Source organism: Dermacentor silvarum, chromosome 8, assembly GCF_013339745.2.
Source record: "Dermacentor silvarum isolate Dsil-2018 chromosome 8, BIME_Dsil_1.4, whole genome shotgun sequence".
Taxonomy (NCBI): domain Eukaryota; kingdom Metazoa; phylum Arthropoda; class Arachnida; order Ixodida; family Ixodidae; genus Dermacentor; species Dermacentor silvarum.
In genome coordinates, this window is record NC_051161.1 from 175,023,938 (window position 1) to 175,042,450 (window position 18,513).

Consider the following 18,513-nt stretch of genomic DNA (forward strand, 5'->3'; position numbering starts at 1 on the left):
CTGTGCAGTCCATGTAATGCGTAGGATGGATAGCCGATGGACCATTAGAGTTACAGAATCGATACCAAGAGGAGGGAAGTGCAGTTGAGGACGGCAGAAAACTAGGTGGTGTGATGAAGTTAGGAAATTTGCAGGAGCGAAGTTGGAATCAGCTAGCACAAGACAGGGGTAATTGGAGATTGCAGGGAGAGGCCTTCGTTCTGCAGTGGACATAAATATAGGCTGATGATGATGATAAATAAAACAGTTGTCCTAATGTGTCCTTGCAAACTGTGGTGCAAGCTCATTGGTGTAATTTACAGCTGCCAGTGTGACATTGCTGCAAGGTTTGTTCTGAAGGGAAATTGTTTTTAAACATGAGTGCTCTCAAACAACTACCCAACGAGCACGTAACTCTGAGTTGGTAGCTCACCGTGTCATTCTACGGAGGCTAGCTGTGTAAAAGGATGTGTAAAAATATATTACCAGCATTTCCTAGAAGTTGTCAATTCTCTTTACTGTCATTATCCAAACAAACGCTGAACTTTGGAGTATTTGCTAGAAAACCCTGAGGTCCCCCCAATAACCAGCTTGAAACAGAGCCCTAGTTTTACGCTTTAGCGGGAGCTCGTGATACCCTCCTATAAAAAAATTTAAAAATCGAGCGAGACAGAAATCAAATGTAATGTATTACTTAGTACATTTGTAAATTTAACCCGAAAAAACCCGGATTTCGAAATGGGGGGTTCCACAAGAAATCCGATTTTTCCCCGAGTATCAGCTTGAAAAATAGCATTCATTTTTTACCCCCTGAATTTAAAAAAATATATAAAACCCGAAAACAAATAGCCCTAATTATGTATGTGGGTGAGGTGATGTAAGGAGCACTATTAAGCGATGAATAGAAAAAGTTGTAAAACAGACAAAGTGGGGCTATGCGTCGGTGAAAAGACAATGTTTGCAACCCAGAATCTACTTGAATTTGGTAGCACTTACTTTACAAGAATAAGATGAATGAAGGAATCTGGCCTCATAATTTTGTACGGGTTCAAGGTCACTACAAGGCTTGCTTGAGGCGGGCACCATATGGCTGATGCATTCTCTAGTTTTTTATGGATAAGTGTTTTGTAGGCTAGCTCTTATTATGTTAAGGGCCGTGATGAAGATGACACTTCCAGCAAACCAGAATGGGTGAAGAGTTAAATATAAGCACACCTAAAAAGGGACCACATATGTAGCCTTGCTTTATCAGAATCACTTTCACTTGATTGATGCATCTCTAAATTTGAAACTTCCACATCTGCTGCCATGTTCACCAGTTCTTTGCTGTCTAGGCTAACCACCGTCCCTTCCTGTGATTACTGAAGAGCATTAAGAGCAGTTGTTGGGATTGCTAGCATTTAAAGGGATGATATCGATGTGCTAACTCGAGCTTTCTTTGTATAAATTTGAGTTTTCACTTGTCGTTTTGCTCACAGATTTCAAGCATGTATACCAAGTTCTTTTGTTGTTACTTCTTTCCTTGTATAATTGTGACCATAGGGTTTACTGATGCCTTAGCCCCCCCCCCCCCCTTGCTTATGTAATACCTTGAAAGGTGTCTTTAGGGGTTGATAAATGATGGTTCTGAAAAGGCAACCTTACTGGCATAGACTCGGTTTCCGAGGAACTACTCTAGCCAGTAAGAGTACTAGGCCTAAGGACTTGTTGCTCAAGACTGTCAAGCTGGAGATTTTCTATTATTTTTTTATGACATTTGCTATATTTTGTTTCTCTGTTCTTCTTGTAAGGCCTTTTGTTCCCGCTATCCCTATTTATGCAAAGCAGCATGTAATCTACTACATGAGCGCTGGCAGAATTTTCCGCTTTGAACAGCAAAAAGCTCTGTCTCTCCTTACACCTGTGACTGTTCCCGTGTAAGCACACAAGGATCAACTGTGGCGTTAAATGAGGGGAGCATTTTCCTTCAAAAAGGTCATGAAAAGTTAAGCTGTGCTTAATAATGTGCTTTGTCACCACTTAATGTCACCATACATTTCCATGGTGTGGCCTAAGTGATTATGCAGTGGTATTTCTGTGGTGTTTGGATACACCGCTCTTTCAGAATGAATGAGTGTGCGTGCGTGCGCTTTTCTATTTTTGTCTGTCGTCCATCTCCTCTCGTTCTCGTGCATGCAGCAAGATGGTGTACGAGCGCATGCTGATGACACTGGCCCAGTGTGAGTTCTCCATATCAAAGTCCCAGCATGTCTTGGCCATGAACGATGCCGAGATGAAGAACTACGAACAGCTGTACAGCGAAATAGGTAAGCTGGTTGTGCATGACAGTGGAACCGGCATTGTGTGCATGTAGAAGAACAGTGGGTGAGCATTACTGAATTGGGAGTGAAGCGTGGGTCATTGTGTGCTGTTATGATTAGACAAAAACTGCTTCGCAGCACCATGTCATCATCATCAGCCTATATTTTATGTCCACTGCAGGACGAAGGCCTCTCTCTGCGATCTCCAATTACCCCTGTCTTGCACTAGCTGATTCCAACTTGCGCCTGCAAATTTCCTAACTTTATCACCCCACCTAGTTTTCTGCCGTCCTCAACTGCGCTTCCCTCTTCTTGGTATCCATTCTGCAACTCTAATGGTCCACCGGCTATCCATCCTATGCATTACATGGACTGCACAGCTCCATTTTTTTTCCTTTTAATGTCAACTAGAATATCGGCTATCCCCATTTGCTCTCTGATCCACACCGCTCTCTTCCTGTCTCTTAACGTTAGGCCTAACATTTTTCGTTCCCTCGCTCTTTGTGCGGTCCTTAACTTATTCTCGAGCTTCTTTGTTAACCTCCAAGCACCATGTCATTGTATTCTAAGTGACCAAAACATGCTTACAAACTAGAGTATGCTGTTAAGCAAGTTGGTGGGAGATAGCACTGTTCCCAGTGCAAAAGAAACAGAGCAAATAGAATACACGCGACAGCTTCTTTTTGTTTGCACCATTCTTTGCACTGCAAATAGCACAGACTAGATGAGGACAGTAAGTGGGACAAGGACAGCACTGACTTGTAAATTATTCGTTCCTCTCTGAACAGAAGCATAGATGTGATGCATGTACAAAGAAAACGCAAGTAATTGAAAAACAGTGCATACAATATCTGCTGTTTGACCTGCATGTGTGTTAGCACATTGTCCAGCAGCCATGTGATACGGGCATGCCTAGCACTGTGGGGCATTCATCACGGTGACTACAGTGCTCTGGTCGGTTTTCCTTAAATTGCACTGTAGCTATGTTCTCAAGGAAGGCTCGCCTACACCCAATCCTAGTTTTCCATTGCATATTAGTGTGGAGGCTTGGGCGAGTTGGTGATTCATGGTCTTCTATGTACCGCGCACACAAGTCACAAAGGTAGAATGCCCATATGCATGCAGCACTGCCATTCTCTCTTTGTCTCTTGTCCTTGAACATGCAGTATGTAGAAGATCTCACCATTGCAACATGGCTCGTGTGGCTACAGATGGTTGGAATGATTAAGCACATAATAAGCCAGTGGGAAAGCGGATTTGTGTTTTTCATGGCCCTTGTGTGGTACAGTGCCAATCTAGCACAGTGACTTGATTTCTGTGCTGCTGGAATGTGCATGATTGGAGAAGGAGTCAAGTTTACTGCACTGCAATTCTCTGGTATATTTTGTGGCACATGGGTAGTGTGGGGACACTGGACCCTTTTGCTTTTCCTGGCATCTACAAACACGCACACGTGGTGAAGGAATTCGGGGCTTTAGCTAAGCAGTACCAAGAGAGATGGTGCAAGTGCTCCAGTGCCAGCACCATCTGACACTGTGTTGTAGAGAGGGCGTTCTTTCTGTCTCACTCAATCTTTGGCTACATGATGGTGCTGGTGGGCATGATGTTGAAACAAGTGGGCGTACTTATTTAGCCTGGCAGTCTAGACGGCAGTTTAGCTGGCAATTGCTTTGCCTGTTTTGAAATTTGGCAATGGAACTGCCGTGGGTACCGAAGGAAAAAAGGGCTACTGACACAATTGATCGCTCAATCCTCAAAGCCGCCAGGGGTCATAGCCCTACAAGAGCCCGGTACCCGACCAACACTACATGGCTACGAGGAATACCACGCAAGTCAAGACGACAAATGGAAGGTAGCCACACTCGTGGACAAAAACATAACAACTATACAACACACATCTATACACGACGTAGACGTACAACATGTACTCCTAGAATTCGTGTACAAAGGCAATCAGACAAAGAGTGCCTTTGTTCTAAACGTCTACTGCCCCCCCAGCCAAAGGCGGGCAAACATTGACAAACTCTTCAGGGACACTCTCCGCCTTGCCAAAGATCGCCCTCTGGTAATCATGGGCGATTTCAACGCTCAGAACACGCTATGGGGGTATCAGAGGCAGGACTGGAAGGGTCTCCAGCTAGAAACACTAATGGAACAGAGTCACCTCACACTGATCACAGACCCGAACACTCCGACGAGGGAAGGGAACAGCGTAACACGCGACACCACTCCCGACCTCACCTTCATCACACAAACCACGCGAGCCGAATGGCTCAACACACTCGAAAACTTAGGCAGCGATCACTACATACTGAACATAACGCTACAAACTGGACGCCTACGCAGGCAGATCGGCACAGCCAAAATCACTGACTGGCGGAAAATTAGGGAAGCCCAAGAACAGGACACAGACACAATCACGAACCTGGAAGACTGGTGCGACAACCTCCGTCGACAGAAACAACACCATACAAAGGAAATCGCCAGAACGGAAGAGACCCCAGAAGTGGATCCCCACCTACTACACCTGTGGGACGCCAAACGAGGTCTCACCCGCCGTTGGAAAACACAGAAGTACAACAGGAAACTGAAGACACGCATAGCACAAATAACAGCGGAAGCAGAAGAATATGCCATGCAACTCGCCTCGGCGAACTGGTATCGATTCTGCGACTCCTTCGGTGGCACCCTGGGTACCGCCAAAACGTGGCACATACTCAAAGCCATCCTGGACCCCACCAAAACCAAAGGAGAGGGGCACAAGGCCCTGGAGCGGCTACTACACACCTACCCAGGCAGCCAACAAGACCTCATCGACGCCATCAAGAACAAGTGCTATGGAGATCCAGCTCCCACGCAACCATGTACAACACCATACATGGGACAACCCAACCCACTTTTGGACGAACCCATCACAGAAAACGAGGTGAGAGCGGCCATCGCAGCCACCACCCGTAACACAGCGGCGGGCACGGACCGTATCACGAACGCCATGATCAGAAACCTTAGCGACAAGTCCATCTCCGCGCTCACGGCCTTTCTCAACCAACACTGGGAACAAGGTACGGTGCCGGCGATGTGGAAACACGCACGCATAATCATGATACCCAAACCGGGGAAGAAATTGGCAATTGAAAATCTGAGACCAATCTCGCTCACATCCTGCCTCGGCAAGGTGTACGAGAAAATCATACAAAAGAGACTACAGGGACACTTAGAAGACAACAAGCACCTGCCAGACACCATGTTTGGTTTCCGCGGAGGCTTGTCCACACAAGACGTTTTACTGCAAATCAAGGAAGAAGTCCTCAGCAACGTTCCCCGCAGCGGCGAACATGCCCTCCTAGCAATCGACATCAAAGGAGCTTTCGACAACGTCAGCCACCAAGGAATCCTAGAAGGGCTCGCCAACACCAACTGCGGTGAGCGAACGTACAAGTACGTTCAGAGCTTCCTAAGCCACCGCACGGCAGAGCTGAAGATTGGGGAGATCCAGACTGCAGTATACCACCCTCCCAACAAGGGCACACCACAAGGAGCAGTCATCTCACCCACGCTCTTCAATGTCGCCATGATCGGCCTCGCAAGAAAACTGCAGTACGTAGAAGGCCTCCGCCACGCCTTCTACGCAGACGACATAACACTCTGGACCACAACAGGGTCCCTTATTGAAAAAGAAGAACGGCTGCAAACTGCAGCTGACCTCATCCAAGAATACGTCAGCCAACGGGGACTACAATGCTCGCCCGAGAAATCTGAACTCATACGAGTCTGGCGAGGCCGGGGTAACCACACAGTCTCCACAGACCCAACACGAAAAATCGAGGTACACCTCAACGGGAGCCTCATACCAGAAACGTCATTGCTCAGGGTGTTGGGCATGTGGCTGCAGTCTAACCAGCGTGCTACACACACCCTTACGCTCCTCAAAACCAGTGTCAAGGCGATATCACGCATGATATCCCGTGTAACATCGAAGAATAGAGGCATGAAGGAAGGGGACACACTCCGACTGGTCAAAAGCCTGGTGGTGAGCAGAATCACATACAGCCTGCCCTACTACCATCTCACACAATCCGAGACGAAACAGGCCGACACGCTCTTGAGGATGGCTTTCAAGACCGCTCTCCGCCTGCCGATGAGTACATCGACTGAGAAATTATTGGCGCTGGGGTTACACAACACCCTCAGCGAACTCACAGAAGCCCTTCACGTCTCACAACAACAGAGACTTGCGCGGACTCACACGGGCCGGCAGGTCCTACAAACTTTGGGCTTCAAAGCCACAACACGAACCCAAGAAACCTGCACGATACCTCGTCACGTCCAGGACAGGTATCACATTGCCCCAATACCACGCAACATGGACCCTAACCTACACTCCGGAAGGAGGAAAGCAAGGGCCCAATACATAGAGAAAACATTCAGGTTCGATACCACGGCCCGTTTTACGGACGCCGCTATGTACGGAACGAATAAAAAGGGCGCAGTGGCAGTGGTATGCGACCGCCGAGGCCACGTCACCTCCAGTGCATCGACCCGCCCCTGCACGATCACGGAAGCGGAAGAACTGGCCATCGCGTTAGCCATCCGCGAAGGTCAACACGCAAAAAAACCACTGACGATCCTCACGGACTCCCAGCAGGCCTGCCGCAACTTCCTACAGGGAAGAATTGCAAGACCTGCGGCACAAGTCCTAGCCCAAATACCTAAGGAGGACACTGACGACAACACCATCATAACCATCATTTGGATACCGGGTCACGCTGCCATCACGGGTAACCTGTATGCCGACAGAGCAGCTCGAGAATTTGCATATAACCGAGCACTCATCACGCCGACTGCAGATGACCCTGACCCAGTTGACCCCGAGTATTCAGCAATCCTGAACTACCACAGAGGGAGTCGCTTGCGATATCCCCCACCCCATCGAATACTAAAGATGGAGGATGCCGCTGCCTGGCGTAGGCTCCAGACAGGCACTTACACGAACCTACACATATTACATCGCCTGCACCCCACAGCCTACAGGGACGAATGCCCGTGGTGTGGGGCCACACCAACCCTATACCACATTACGTGGGAGTGCACGCTACACAACATAGAACACCATGACACGAACACCACGAGGGAGCAATGGGAGGCACTGCTGTCCAGCTCGGCCCTCGACGACCAGCTCAAGCTGATCCAGAGAGCAGAGAAGATGGCAAGAGCCAGCGGAGCCCTGGACTAGGGGCCCCGACCATTAGCGATGCCCCATTGGGGCAAGACAAAACTATATTTGAATTAAAGTTTATCTATCTATCTATTGCCTGTTTTGCCATCTGCAAGTCCACTGTCACAAAGAAACACAAGCAGAAGATGCCTGATTTCTCTGACTGATCTCGGGGCCTTCTTGAAGCACTGCACACAATTGTGTGGAAATCCTCTTCACAAGGCATCCATAAAACATTTTGCTCCACCGTATATAGCACAGGCAAAGTGATGAAGTGTGTATCTTATGGTTGTCACTGCTCTCTTGAATGTCCACTCACAGGCTTCCTCTCTTTCTGATACATGAGTGTGAGTCTCTCATTGAATAGCAAGTTCTTCTCTCATCTCCTGCTGGGATACTGTCATGTTGTGCACCGCGGTGTGGTGCTTAGACGAAGAGACAATGATGCTGGCTTGTGGAGAACAGAACAACACAGGAAATGACAAACCAAGAAATTCGACCAATAGCGAATTAACATGCCAAGAGAAAGGAAAAACAAGTGCTGGAAGAAGCTTGTGGAGCTCGTCGGGTTATGGTCCCGAAGCCCAGCTGCTGCCTGGCTGCTCCATTTACCTGGCGATTCCGCAGCCGGCCACTCCACTTGGACGGGGACGAATTGCAGCCCTCCATTAGTTGTCCGGGACCAGACTGTGCCAGGCCTAACCTGCTGTTCGCTCCTAGTGCATGCCATGCGGTGTGGGACTAGTATATTGGTTGGCTAGTATTAGGCAAGTGTGCAGTACTTGCAAGTTTCTCTAGTGTTTATCCCATGCGGTTACTTTCACTTCTTTCATCATTGTGTTAAAATAGTCACTGAAAATGCAAATGGCTTCGTTCCTCTCGTCAATGAAGGCTCCGTTACCTTCTCTCACAGATACGTACAAGGAAGCCCTTGACGCACAGGCATGTTCCAGCAGTTCCAAGGCTGTGTGTGTTTTTGTAGCATCTGACTATTTGCCTACTTTGGAACGGCATTGATAGGCAAGTTGCTGGCACCACAGCCCGTTCCACATCGGCCAATAATCATGTTGCTGGCTCACAAACAAACCAGGTGCCACCACTGTATGTGAAAGCCAATTTAAGGTGCACTTGTGTTCCAAAGCTTGAGGAACAACTTTGCAGTGTTGATAGCAAAGTCAGTTATCCAATAGTGTGGTGCAGCCTAGTACATCTGATCATGATTTATAGGCTATTTTCACACAGCAGTTCTCGTGGCCTTTGTATTCAGACTAACTACAGTAGAACCCCGCTGTTACGTTCCCGGGTGCTGCGTTTTCCTGGCTGTTACGTCGTTTTCGGCCGGTCCCAGCACAGCTCCCATAGAACCCAATGCATTGGTAACCCTGCTGTTACGTTGCAACTGTGGGACCGTTCCCGCATCATACGCTGCGAACTGCCACCCTGCATCGGCCCGAGCGGCCATTTTGACTTTTTATGTTGCTTTGCTTGGTTGCTTGACGATGGCACTGGCTGCCCAAAGTGCCGAGAGCGACACTTGTGACGTATTTTCGGTTTCCGCCAGCGAAAGCATGGCCCTCAAGATCCGTATTTGTTATCTAAAGATGGTGTCTATGACGCGTTGCGTCCGTAAAATTGGTTTTGGCTCATAGATGTTCCGTATGAAGTCCAAGGGCGATAACGCCGTCGCCGCGCGGCATATGCTGCATGTGCGAGTGAAAGCGTGCGAGGAAAGCCGACGACCGCGTCTAAATCTTGCGCGCCAAAGAAAGAAAATCGGGGAGGAAGCGCGCCTTCGTCCGTTGCGCTCGAGGCACCGGCGAGGGATAGCGGGCGGCATTGTACTGTACTCTGGCATCAACTGCGTACTGTGCGTCGGCGCGCGTATCTTGAAAGTGATCTGCGTTGGGGGCAGACTCTATGGAGTGTAGGTGCGTTGGCGGCTCGTAGCTTTGTGCGTGCTGTGTGTTCTGGGCGCTCAGTTTGCGTTGAAGCGATAGACAACAGCACGAAGGTCACTTCGCTCGCTTCTGCAGCGGCGCTTAAATTCTTCACGCCAGCGTTTGACAGCGCGTCTCCGCGCTCATCGAGTGTGATGTGTTCATGTTTGCCTGTGGGCGCTGACACCATCCTTGTTAATATAGTTGATAAGCGAATGTTTACAAGTTTATACGGACGATAAAACTACTATTCTTACTTTGTATAGCTGTCTACTAATTTGCTAGCGCAATCGATACTTCGGGTGTTTGGTGAAACTACGAGTTTTTTTCACATGTAACAATTAAAATAATATTGTGTGCAGTTTAACACTACTCCACTATTACCACTATTAGAGGCTGAGCGGTATATGAGGAATGTTTTCCCTACAAATTTTTTTAAAAGCCCAGAAAGGCACGTAAACCATGGATAAATAAAAAATGTTTGGAACTCATACAGAGAAAGGACCATCTATATAAGCGTTTCCTTCAAAGCAGAAATTTAGATGATCTTGCCCTATTTAAGTTGTATCGCAATAAGGTTACGTCACATCTGAGACGAGTGAAGAACGACTACTTGCATGAGCTGTTTAACAGCGATGTCCTAAAAAGAAGTGATTTAACATGGAATCGACTAAATCATATCTTAAATCCCAATAAAGACAGCGCTAATAAGGAAATTGATATTAATGATGAAAGGCTTTCTGGCAGAAGGCTTGCCAATTGTTTCAATGATTATTTTGTGTCCTTGGTGCATAGCACATATGATCCTGCTTGTCTCAACTACCTAAGCCCACAAAACCCTCAAAGTGCATTTTTATTCCCTACAAATTCCAATGAAATCCAAAGCATTTTTCTGGGTATTCGAAACAGCAGATCACGAGATGTATGTGATTTTCAGATTCTCCCTTTTAAGCGTGCTATTAACATTCTCAGCCCTATCTTAGCTCACATATTTAATTGCTGTTTCAAAGATGGTATATTTCCCAAGAGTATGCAAAATGCTAGAGTGACTGTAATTTATAAAGGTGGAGACAGAAATAATTTAGCAAATTACTGCCCAATATCTATACTTCCAATATTTTCAAAGTGTCTAGAAAAAATAATACAGGTACGAATGTCAAACGTTTGCGAAAAGCATCACTTGATAACACTCAGCCAGCATGGTTTTCGAAAATTCCATTCTATTGAAACGGCGCTTTTAACTCAAACAGAACTTATTCTACATTGTTTTGAACGAAATGAATTAGCATTGGGTATATATTTGGAGGTTAACAAAGAAGCTCGAGAACAAGTTAAGGACCGCACAAAGAGCAATGGAACGAAAAATCTTAGGAGTAACGTTAAGAGACAGGAAGAGAGCGGTGTGGATCAGAGAACAAACGGGGGTAGACGATATTCTAGTTGACATTAAGCGGAAGAAATGGAGCTGGGCAGGCCATGTAATGCGTAGGATGGATAACCGGTGGACCATTAGGGTTACAGAATGGATACCAAGAGAAGGGAAGCGCAGTCGAGGACGGCAGAAAGTCAGGTGGGATGATGAGGTTAGGAAATTTGCAGGCGCAAGTTGGAATACGCTAGCGCAAGACAGGGGTAATTGGAGATCGCAGGGAGAGGCCTTCGTCCTGCAGTGGACATAAATATAGGCTGATGATGATGATATATTTGGACTTTTATAAAGCATTCGATAGGATTAACCACTATACATTACTCGCCAAACTTCGTGTATATGGTTTCCGAGGTGTGTTCCTTAATCTCATAAGATCCTATTTAACATACCGTCATCAACAGGTAGTAGTCAATGATCAATATTCGGATAATAAAGCTATTCTGCAGGTGTTCCTCAGGGGTAGCATATTAGGCCCACTGCTATTTAACTTATATATTAATGACATTGTTAACATTAGTGATAAACCTACTTTCGTTATATATGCAGACGATACGAGCCTATTTTTTAGAGGATCATGCTTGTCGGATATTCGAAACCAGGCTGATGATTGTTTACGCTTATTATATAATTCGCTCCCCATCAATACTAATAAAACAAAAGCTGTGTTGTTTAGACCCTGGAACAAGGTTGTTGAACCTCATGCTACTGTTCTTAAAATAGGATCTGACGTCATAGAAACTGTACCTCGTGTAAAGAGCTTAGGTGTTCTCTTTGAGGAACACTTACAGTGGAATGATCATGTTGATTTTGTTGCAGTAAAACTTTCAAGAACGGTAGGGATCCTTTCGAAATTCAGAAATTTATTTCCTCAATGTATCAAAAAACTATTATATTGCTCATTCTTTTACTCTGTCATTAACTATTGTTTTCTGGTATGTGGCACGACTTCTTTTTCCAACACTAACAAACTGCACAATCCAAAAACGGGCTGTACGCAACATTACCTGTGCTGCGTTCGATTCCTCCTCCAAACCTATTTTTGAAGCACTTAACATAATACCCATAACAGAATTGTACAATAATGTGCTGCTAAAAAGATATAAATTTAGCATTAAGCAAAATGCCTTTCTTGTTAAGCTATCTAATTTAAAACATAAAACGTACACATACGATTCCCGAGCTGCTGGTGATTGGTTTATACCAAAAACACGTACGAATTATGGTTGACAAATGATTTCTTATTGACTACCCTCTCTACTAAATTCATGCAATGCCCTATAGAAGAGTGATTTTTTGGGGGGGTATAACTGCAGATAGCTGCAGAGTTGGTATAACTTATCTGTTTTCTTTTTTTTTTTTTTTTGCTTGCACATGTAAATCAACCTTAGAGAGCAAGTTGTAAGATGCTTTTCTTTCTTTTTTTTTAATTCTTTGTTGTTGCTGTATAAATGGCCACTTTATAGTTATTATTTATGTTTGCATAAGCCAAGTTTTTTGTAGGGGGCGTAGACTCTCGTCAAGCCTGTGAAAGGCTTTTTGTCTACGTCCCCATCATCATCTTAATGATGTAAATAACGTTTCTGTCTGTCTGTCTGTCGTTTCTAAATTTTTCCTGTTTCTCGGCTTTTGCGTTTCCCGGCTCTTACGTTTTTTTTATTTTTTTTTTTTTTTCCGGTCCCGTGAAAAACGTATCAGCGGGGTTTTACTGTAGTAGGTCCACCTTGCACTGGCCTTCGTAGCTGTGTGCCTGTCTGCTATGCTCGATATTGTTTCTGCTTGGCATGTATGCTTATCAGAGGGGCTTTATTTTGAGCAATGTCTTATTGCTAATTCTGATTACACTGCTGGAGCTTGTGCTTGATGTTTCAGAGGTTGGCATAGCAAATGCCCAGAAAAAGATTGTGGAGAACAAGTTGGAGCTGCAGAAGGCCAAGAGCATCCGCAAGAACAAACAAGGTTAGCGTGCCTGCATTAATGCCTTTGGTAGGGCAGCTTTGACAAATGTGCATCTTAATAAGCAAATCAGCTATGCAAAAATCTGCAAGCTGGATGAAAATTTAATGTAAAGAAAAAATACTCGTCCTCCCATAAGCAGCACAAGGAAAACCCATGGAAAGAAAGCTTTGCAGTTGTGTGTGTGTGTGTGTGTGTGTATATAATTTTTTTTTCTATGTAGCTTCATGGTACTTTTGGGTGGATAGCAGTTTTAAAGCGATCACCGTATTTACACGAGTATGACGCAAGGGGGGAGTTTGCGGCCTTAAGAAAAAAAAAGATAGTATTACGATTCTAATGCGAGCTCCGGACTTTTAAGGGCAGCCATAGTGGAGGGAGCAAAAAAGGAGGGCAGGAAGAATTATTATTTACGCAAAGAAACTCACATTTTATTAGTTAAATATGTTGTACATGCTGCTATCTAGTGAAAGCGGGGAGACATAGTTCCCCGTGACTGCGCGTGGTCAGTGATCTGGCAGCACGTGCTCTTCTTCTTCTTGAGATAGAACACGTCTGGGAGACCATTAAACGTGTGCGTATGTGACTCCTCGTCTGGCCGTCTCGCTCTTCCCTCCTGGCTATAACATGGTGTCAGAAGAACAGGTTCTACCAATGGACATCGGCTCCTAGTCCTTTGAACGAGCCAGATTCAACACCAGAGTGCAACAAGACGGTGAGTCTGCCGAAGATTTCGTTACTGCGCCTCACACACTTTTGAAAGACTGCGAGTTCGGCGCTCTTCGAGAAGAGTTCGTGCGCAACAGCCTCGTAGTTGGGATAAAAGATAAGCAGCCAGGCTACAGCCCGATGCAGACCTCGCTCTTCAGAAGGCTCTTGAGTCCGTCCGCCAGATCGAGAGCGCCCGTTAGCAACAATCCGAGCTCCACAAGGAAGTGCCACGTCTGAACAAAGTTGCATCTGCTCCCCAATCCACTTGGCGTACTTCGAAACAGGACAAACGCGGCAGCTATTCACGTGGGGCAAACAAGCCATCTACATCCTCCGGTAAAAACAGCATGCAGAAACCATGCCGTTGGCGCGGTCAAAAGCGTCACCCTCGTGCTCTGTGCCCCGCACGCTCTGAAGTTTGCAGGAATTGCCGGAAAAAGGGTCATTATGCCTTCGTATGCATGTCGCGGCGCCTCGATTGTGTCAAAACGCAACAAGTCAATTTAGAAGCAGGATTTCTCAGAGTAATCAATACGTCGGATGCTGGAATGTGGGAGGCAACAGTCTTGGTTCAAGGTCAGCCAGTACATTTCAAAATTGACACTGGCGCCAACAAAACAGTCCTCCCGAAGCAAGTATTCCAGACGCTCAAGGACAGACCTTTTCTCTCGGCTCCTCCTCGCCAGCTACGTAGTCCAGACGGAAAGCTTCTTCCAGCCGCAGGAGTGGCACAACTCGAGCTCATCTACCGCGACCGTACGACTACTCGGGATGTCTATGTCTTAGATGAGGTCCGCACTCCGTTTCTAGGCAAGCCAGCGATCAAAGAACTGTGGATGTTGACATTTGTAAATGCCATTGCTGAGAAAGTGAACCCAAAAGAAGAATTTCCAGCGTTGTTCCAGGGACTAGGCAAGCTGCACAAGGAACACCGAATTCAGCTGCAAGCAGGAGTGAAACCTTTCGCGCTCAGCTCTCCGAGGCGCATCCCAATTCCTTCATACAAAAGGACAAAGTTGGAACTACAAAGAATGCAGAAACTCGGCGTCATATCACCTGTTGATGAGCCGACTGAGTGGTGTGCACCAATGGTAGTCGTCCCAAAGCCCTCCGGAGACGTGACAATCTGTGTGGACCTCACAGAACAGAACCTCCACGTTCTGAGAGAATGGCATCCTATCCCTTCCGTAGAGCACACTCTCGGACTTCTTCATGGAGCTAAAGTGTTCTCCAAACTGGATGCTAACTCTGGATTTTGGCAAATTCCACTTTGTGAAGGTTCTAAAAAGCTCGCCACGCTCATCTCACCTTTTAGACACTTGTATTTCAACCGGTTACCGTTTGGAATTGCGTCTGCTCCTGAACACTTCCAGAAACAGATGTCATGCATTTTACAAGGCGTTAGTGGGGTTGTCTGTCACATGGACGACATTCTTATCTGGGGTTCGAATGAGCGTGAGCACAATGAGATACTCAGAAATGTGCTGCAGCTACTCATCAAGGCTGGAGTGACATTGCATGAAACCAAATGCTTGTTTAATGTCCAGCGCCTCACGTTCCTTGGACTTTGGCTATACCAAGACGAAATACAACCCGACAAAAAGGAAGTTGGAGCCATTATGAAAATGGAGAGCCCAAGAAACAGGACCGAGCTGCAGAGAATTCTCGGAATGGCAACATACATCGCCAGATTCGTTCCCAATCTCTCTGAAGTCCTGCAACCACTTACTCTTTTGCTGTCAAAGAAGCAAGAGTTTGCTTGGGATGCTCCACAACAGCAGGCGTTCAACAGATGGAAGTCGGTGCTCTCGTCTCGCCCTGTCCTTGGAGTTTACGATCCATCAAGAGAAACGATCGTCACTGCAGATGCATCATTCTTCGGACTTGGTGCATTAATCCGGCAGAAGCAAACGAATGGCAAGTTTTCTGTCATCGCTTATGCTTCACGATTACTCTGAGAGACCGAGAAGCGTTACACTCAAATCGAGAAAGAGGCTCTTGCTTTAGTCTGGGCATGTGACAAGTTCAACGATTATCTTGTCGGCAAGCTGTTCAAGCTGGAGACGGACCATAAGCCGTTAGTTCCCATCTTCACTTCGAAGAGCCTTGATGACCTGACACCCAGATTACAGAGGCTAAAGAAGAGAATGATGCAATACCAGTACGAGATCGCATACGTTCCAGGCAAAGACCTAGCCGCAGACACTCTTTCCAGAGCGCCTCTCCAAAAAATAAAAGACACAGAGCTCGAAGAAAACGTGGAAGCTTTCATATGCTCTTTGAAAACCTCTTTTCCCATAAAGGAACACTGCCTTCAATGGTTAAAGGCATCCCAACAAACAGGCTCTGTTTGTGCACAACTTCGCCGGTGGAGCAAGAAAAAAAGTGGCCCTCCAGGCGAGATTTACCAGTGGACCTAAAACCCTTCTACGAGCATCGACACCAGCTCACTCTGTAGAACGATTTACTCCTTTACGCTGCTCGAGTTGTCATCCCTGCCTCTTGCCAAAAGGAAGTCCTACGACTCTTACATGAAGGACAGTTCGGCATAACAAAGACACTTGCTCGAGCCAGAGATTGTGTCTGGTGGCCCACTAATGGAGCTGATGTCACGTCCCTGGTGAAGCAATGTCAGCAATGCATCGAAACAACAAGTAACAGGAAAATGCCACTAAAAAGTTCTGAATTTCCAGAAAGACCCTGGCAACGCATTGCAATGGACTTGTTTCACTTTAAGAGCCAGTGGTGGTTGATGGCAACAGATTATTCAAGATACCCTGAACTGGCTCGGCTCGAGAAGCTTACGCCCGCAGCTGTAGTCAACCACTGCAAGTCATTTTTTTGTACGCCACGGGATTCCTGAGGAAGTAGTTTCCGACAACGGCCCGCAGTTTTCGTCGACTGCGTTTTCACTCTTCGCTCAGGACTACACCTTCAAGCACGTTACCTCTAGGCCTTGCGGAGGCTGCAGTAAAAATCATCATGACTTCCATGACAAAGATGAAAGACCCTTACTTGACGTTTCTAGCTTACAGGTCGACTCCTTTGAAGAATGGGTATAGGCACCGGGCGCGGGATGAATTTGGACCGGTGGCGCCTTCATGCGGCGGCGCGCGAATGAATGGCATGTGGCGGCCGGGCCGCGCGCAGCAGGCGCTGCCGTGAAACCAAGTCTGATCAAACATGTTGCGTTTTTGGGTGCACAAACAGTTACTGAAACAGGACTTAAGCTGGTTAGGCCATTCAATTTAACCGTTGTTCATCGCGGCATCGCGTTTTTCAGGCGGAAAGTCTGTATATGTGTGGTCTGTAGGCAACAGCTAGCGCGCTCAGTGCTCAGCAATTAAAACGCGATACTCGAATCACATGGTCGCCAGCGCTTTTTGCACTGACTGTAGGCGCTGGGGACACCAAATTGATGCATTGTGGTGTATAGAGTGAAAGCGAGAACCTTCGTAACGCATTATGACTGCATTTGGTCCCACGGCGCTCACCTGTGGCACAAAAAAAAAAAAAAAAAGCGGCAGCCGCGCGCTGCCAGCGCTTCAATCACTGAGCACTGTACATGTACGACGCTGATTTGCTATGATGTAGTTGTTCTAACGTTAATAAAAGAGCCGTTCATACGCAAGAGCTTCATGTGCCACTTGCCTGTCTTCGCCTCCGCAGTGTAACGGCTCCGGAGCTTGGGCACCGAAGGCGAACACTCAGATTTGTAGTCATTTTGCCGTCTTATCAGTGTATCAGTCTTGCTTTAATGTACATTTTCGTTCCTAGCAATTCCCAACTCTGGTGCGTCCGGCACGCGACTGTGCTGTGCATCGACGGCGAACGCCAATGCAGTGGCGTGTTTACACTCACCGCCACCGACGGCTCCCCTCGCGCTAAGGTATTTAAAATGGGCCGTGACTGAAGATTCGGCTAATTTATAAGCAATTAAGAATGGGGAAGCATTGCAAACATAAAAGAACTACAACGGACAGAGAGCGCGAACTTTCTGACACATGTGCGATCGGCGAAGCAGCTCAAGAAACAGAATAAGGAAGGCGTACGTCTCCTTTTTTTTCTGTCCATAATTTTTGTGTCATTCGCATATTTCCATGATTAAATACGCGGTAATGTTAAAGCGCAAAGCAAATTAACATTTGGAATATAACTGCTGGAGTTCCACGTCTTAACTTGCCGCGGTGAGCTCCGTTCGCGTGGTGCATATTTGCATCGCAATTTGCGCTCGTTTTCTGCTTTATGTACTACTTGATGCCACGAATGTGATCTGCCTCGTACAAGTGACGACCTTTCTCAAAAGCAGACACACGAAAATGCGTTTTCCGGTGCGTCAGCCCTTAAAACCCGCTGTGCCAAATCACTGGAAGCACCGAGCGCCTTCGTCCCATCGTCTGCTTCACATGCCGGTGCTTTGACAGCTGCCGTTCGCGGCGCTGTTCGCCAGCATATCGCCGGCGCGCCGCTGGCGCCTTACGACGGCCGCCAGGTGCCTATAGCCCTGCGGAACTACTGATGGGTCGTCGGCTAAGAACCAAGCTTCCTCTTAGTTCCACCAAGCTGACACCCCAACTCCTGGACCAAGAGAGCCTTCGGAAGTTCGAAGAACAGTACCGGAAACGTCAAAGGAAAGACTTCGACAGATATCACGGAGTCCGCGACCTGCCCGAGCTATTTCACGGAGACGACGTCAGGTTGACACACCTCAAGCGCAAAGTGACAGTACAAGCACTGGTGCTGACGCAGGAACAGGACTTAGCTAGTTCGCTATTCCCCTGCTAAAACCAATGCAGAAAGTGTCTGTATCAGTGACGGTGTAGCAGACGCCCATTCATGTTTCCAAGATACTTCCCACATGCATACTAGAAGTGGGAGGTGCGTGAAGCCGCCTGCTGCAGCGAACTTCGTTTGCTCTGTTGGGGAGATGTTGTACATGCTGCCATCTAGTGAAAGCGGGGAGACATAGTTCCCCGTGACTGCGCATGG

At 46.9% G+C, this 18,513-nt stretch overlaps 1 protein-coding gene across 1 annotated transcript in view; it reads left to right on the forward strand.

Annotated features, from left to right (window-relative positions):
- Positions 1–18,513, forward strand: part of LOC119461859 (THO complex subunit 7 homolog) — a 51,965-nt gene that overhangs the window by 4,665 nt on the left and 28,787 nt on the right. The window contains exons 3-4 of the mRNA XM_037723231.2: positions 2,158–2,285; positions 12,730–12,816. Of these exons, the coding sequence (XP_037579159.1) occupies positions 2,158–2,285; positions 12,730–12,816 (215 nt within the window). The remainder of the gene's footprint in view (positions 1–2,157; positions 2,286–12,729; positions 12,817–18,513) is intronic.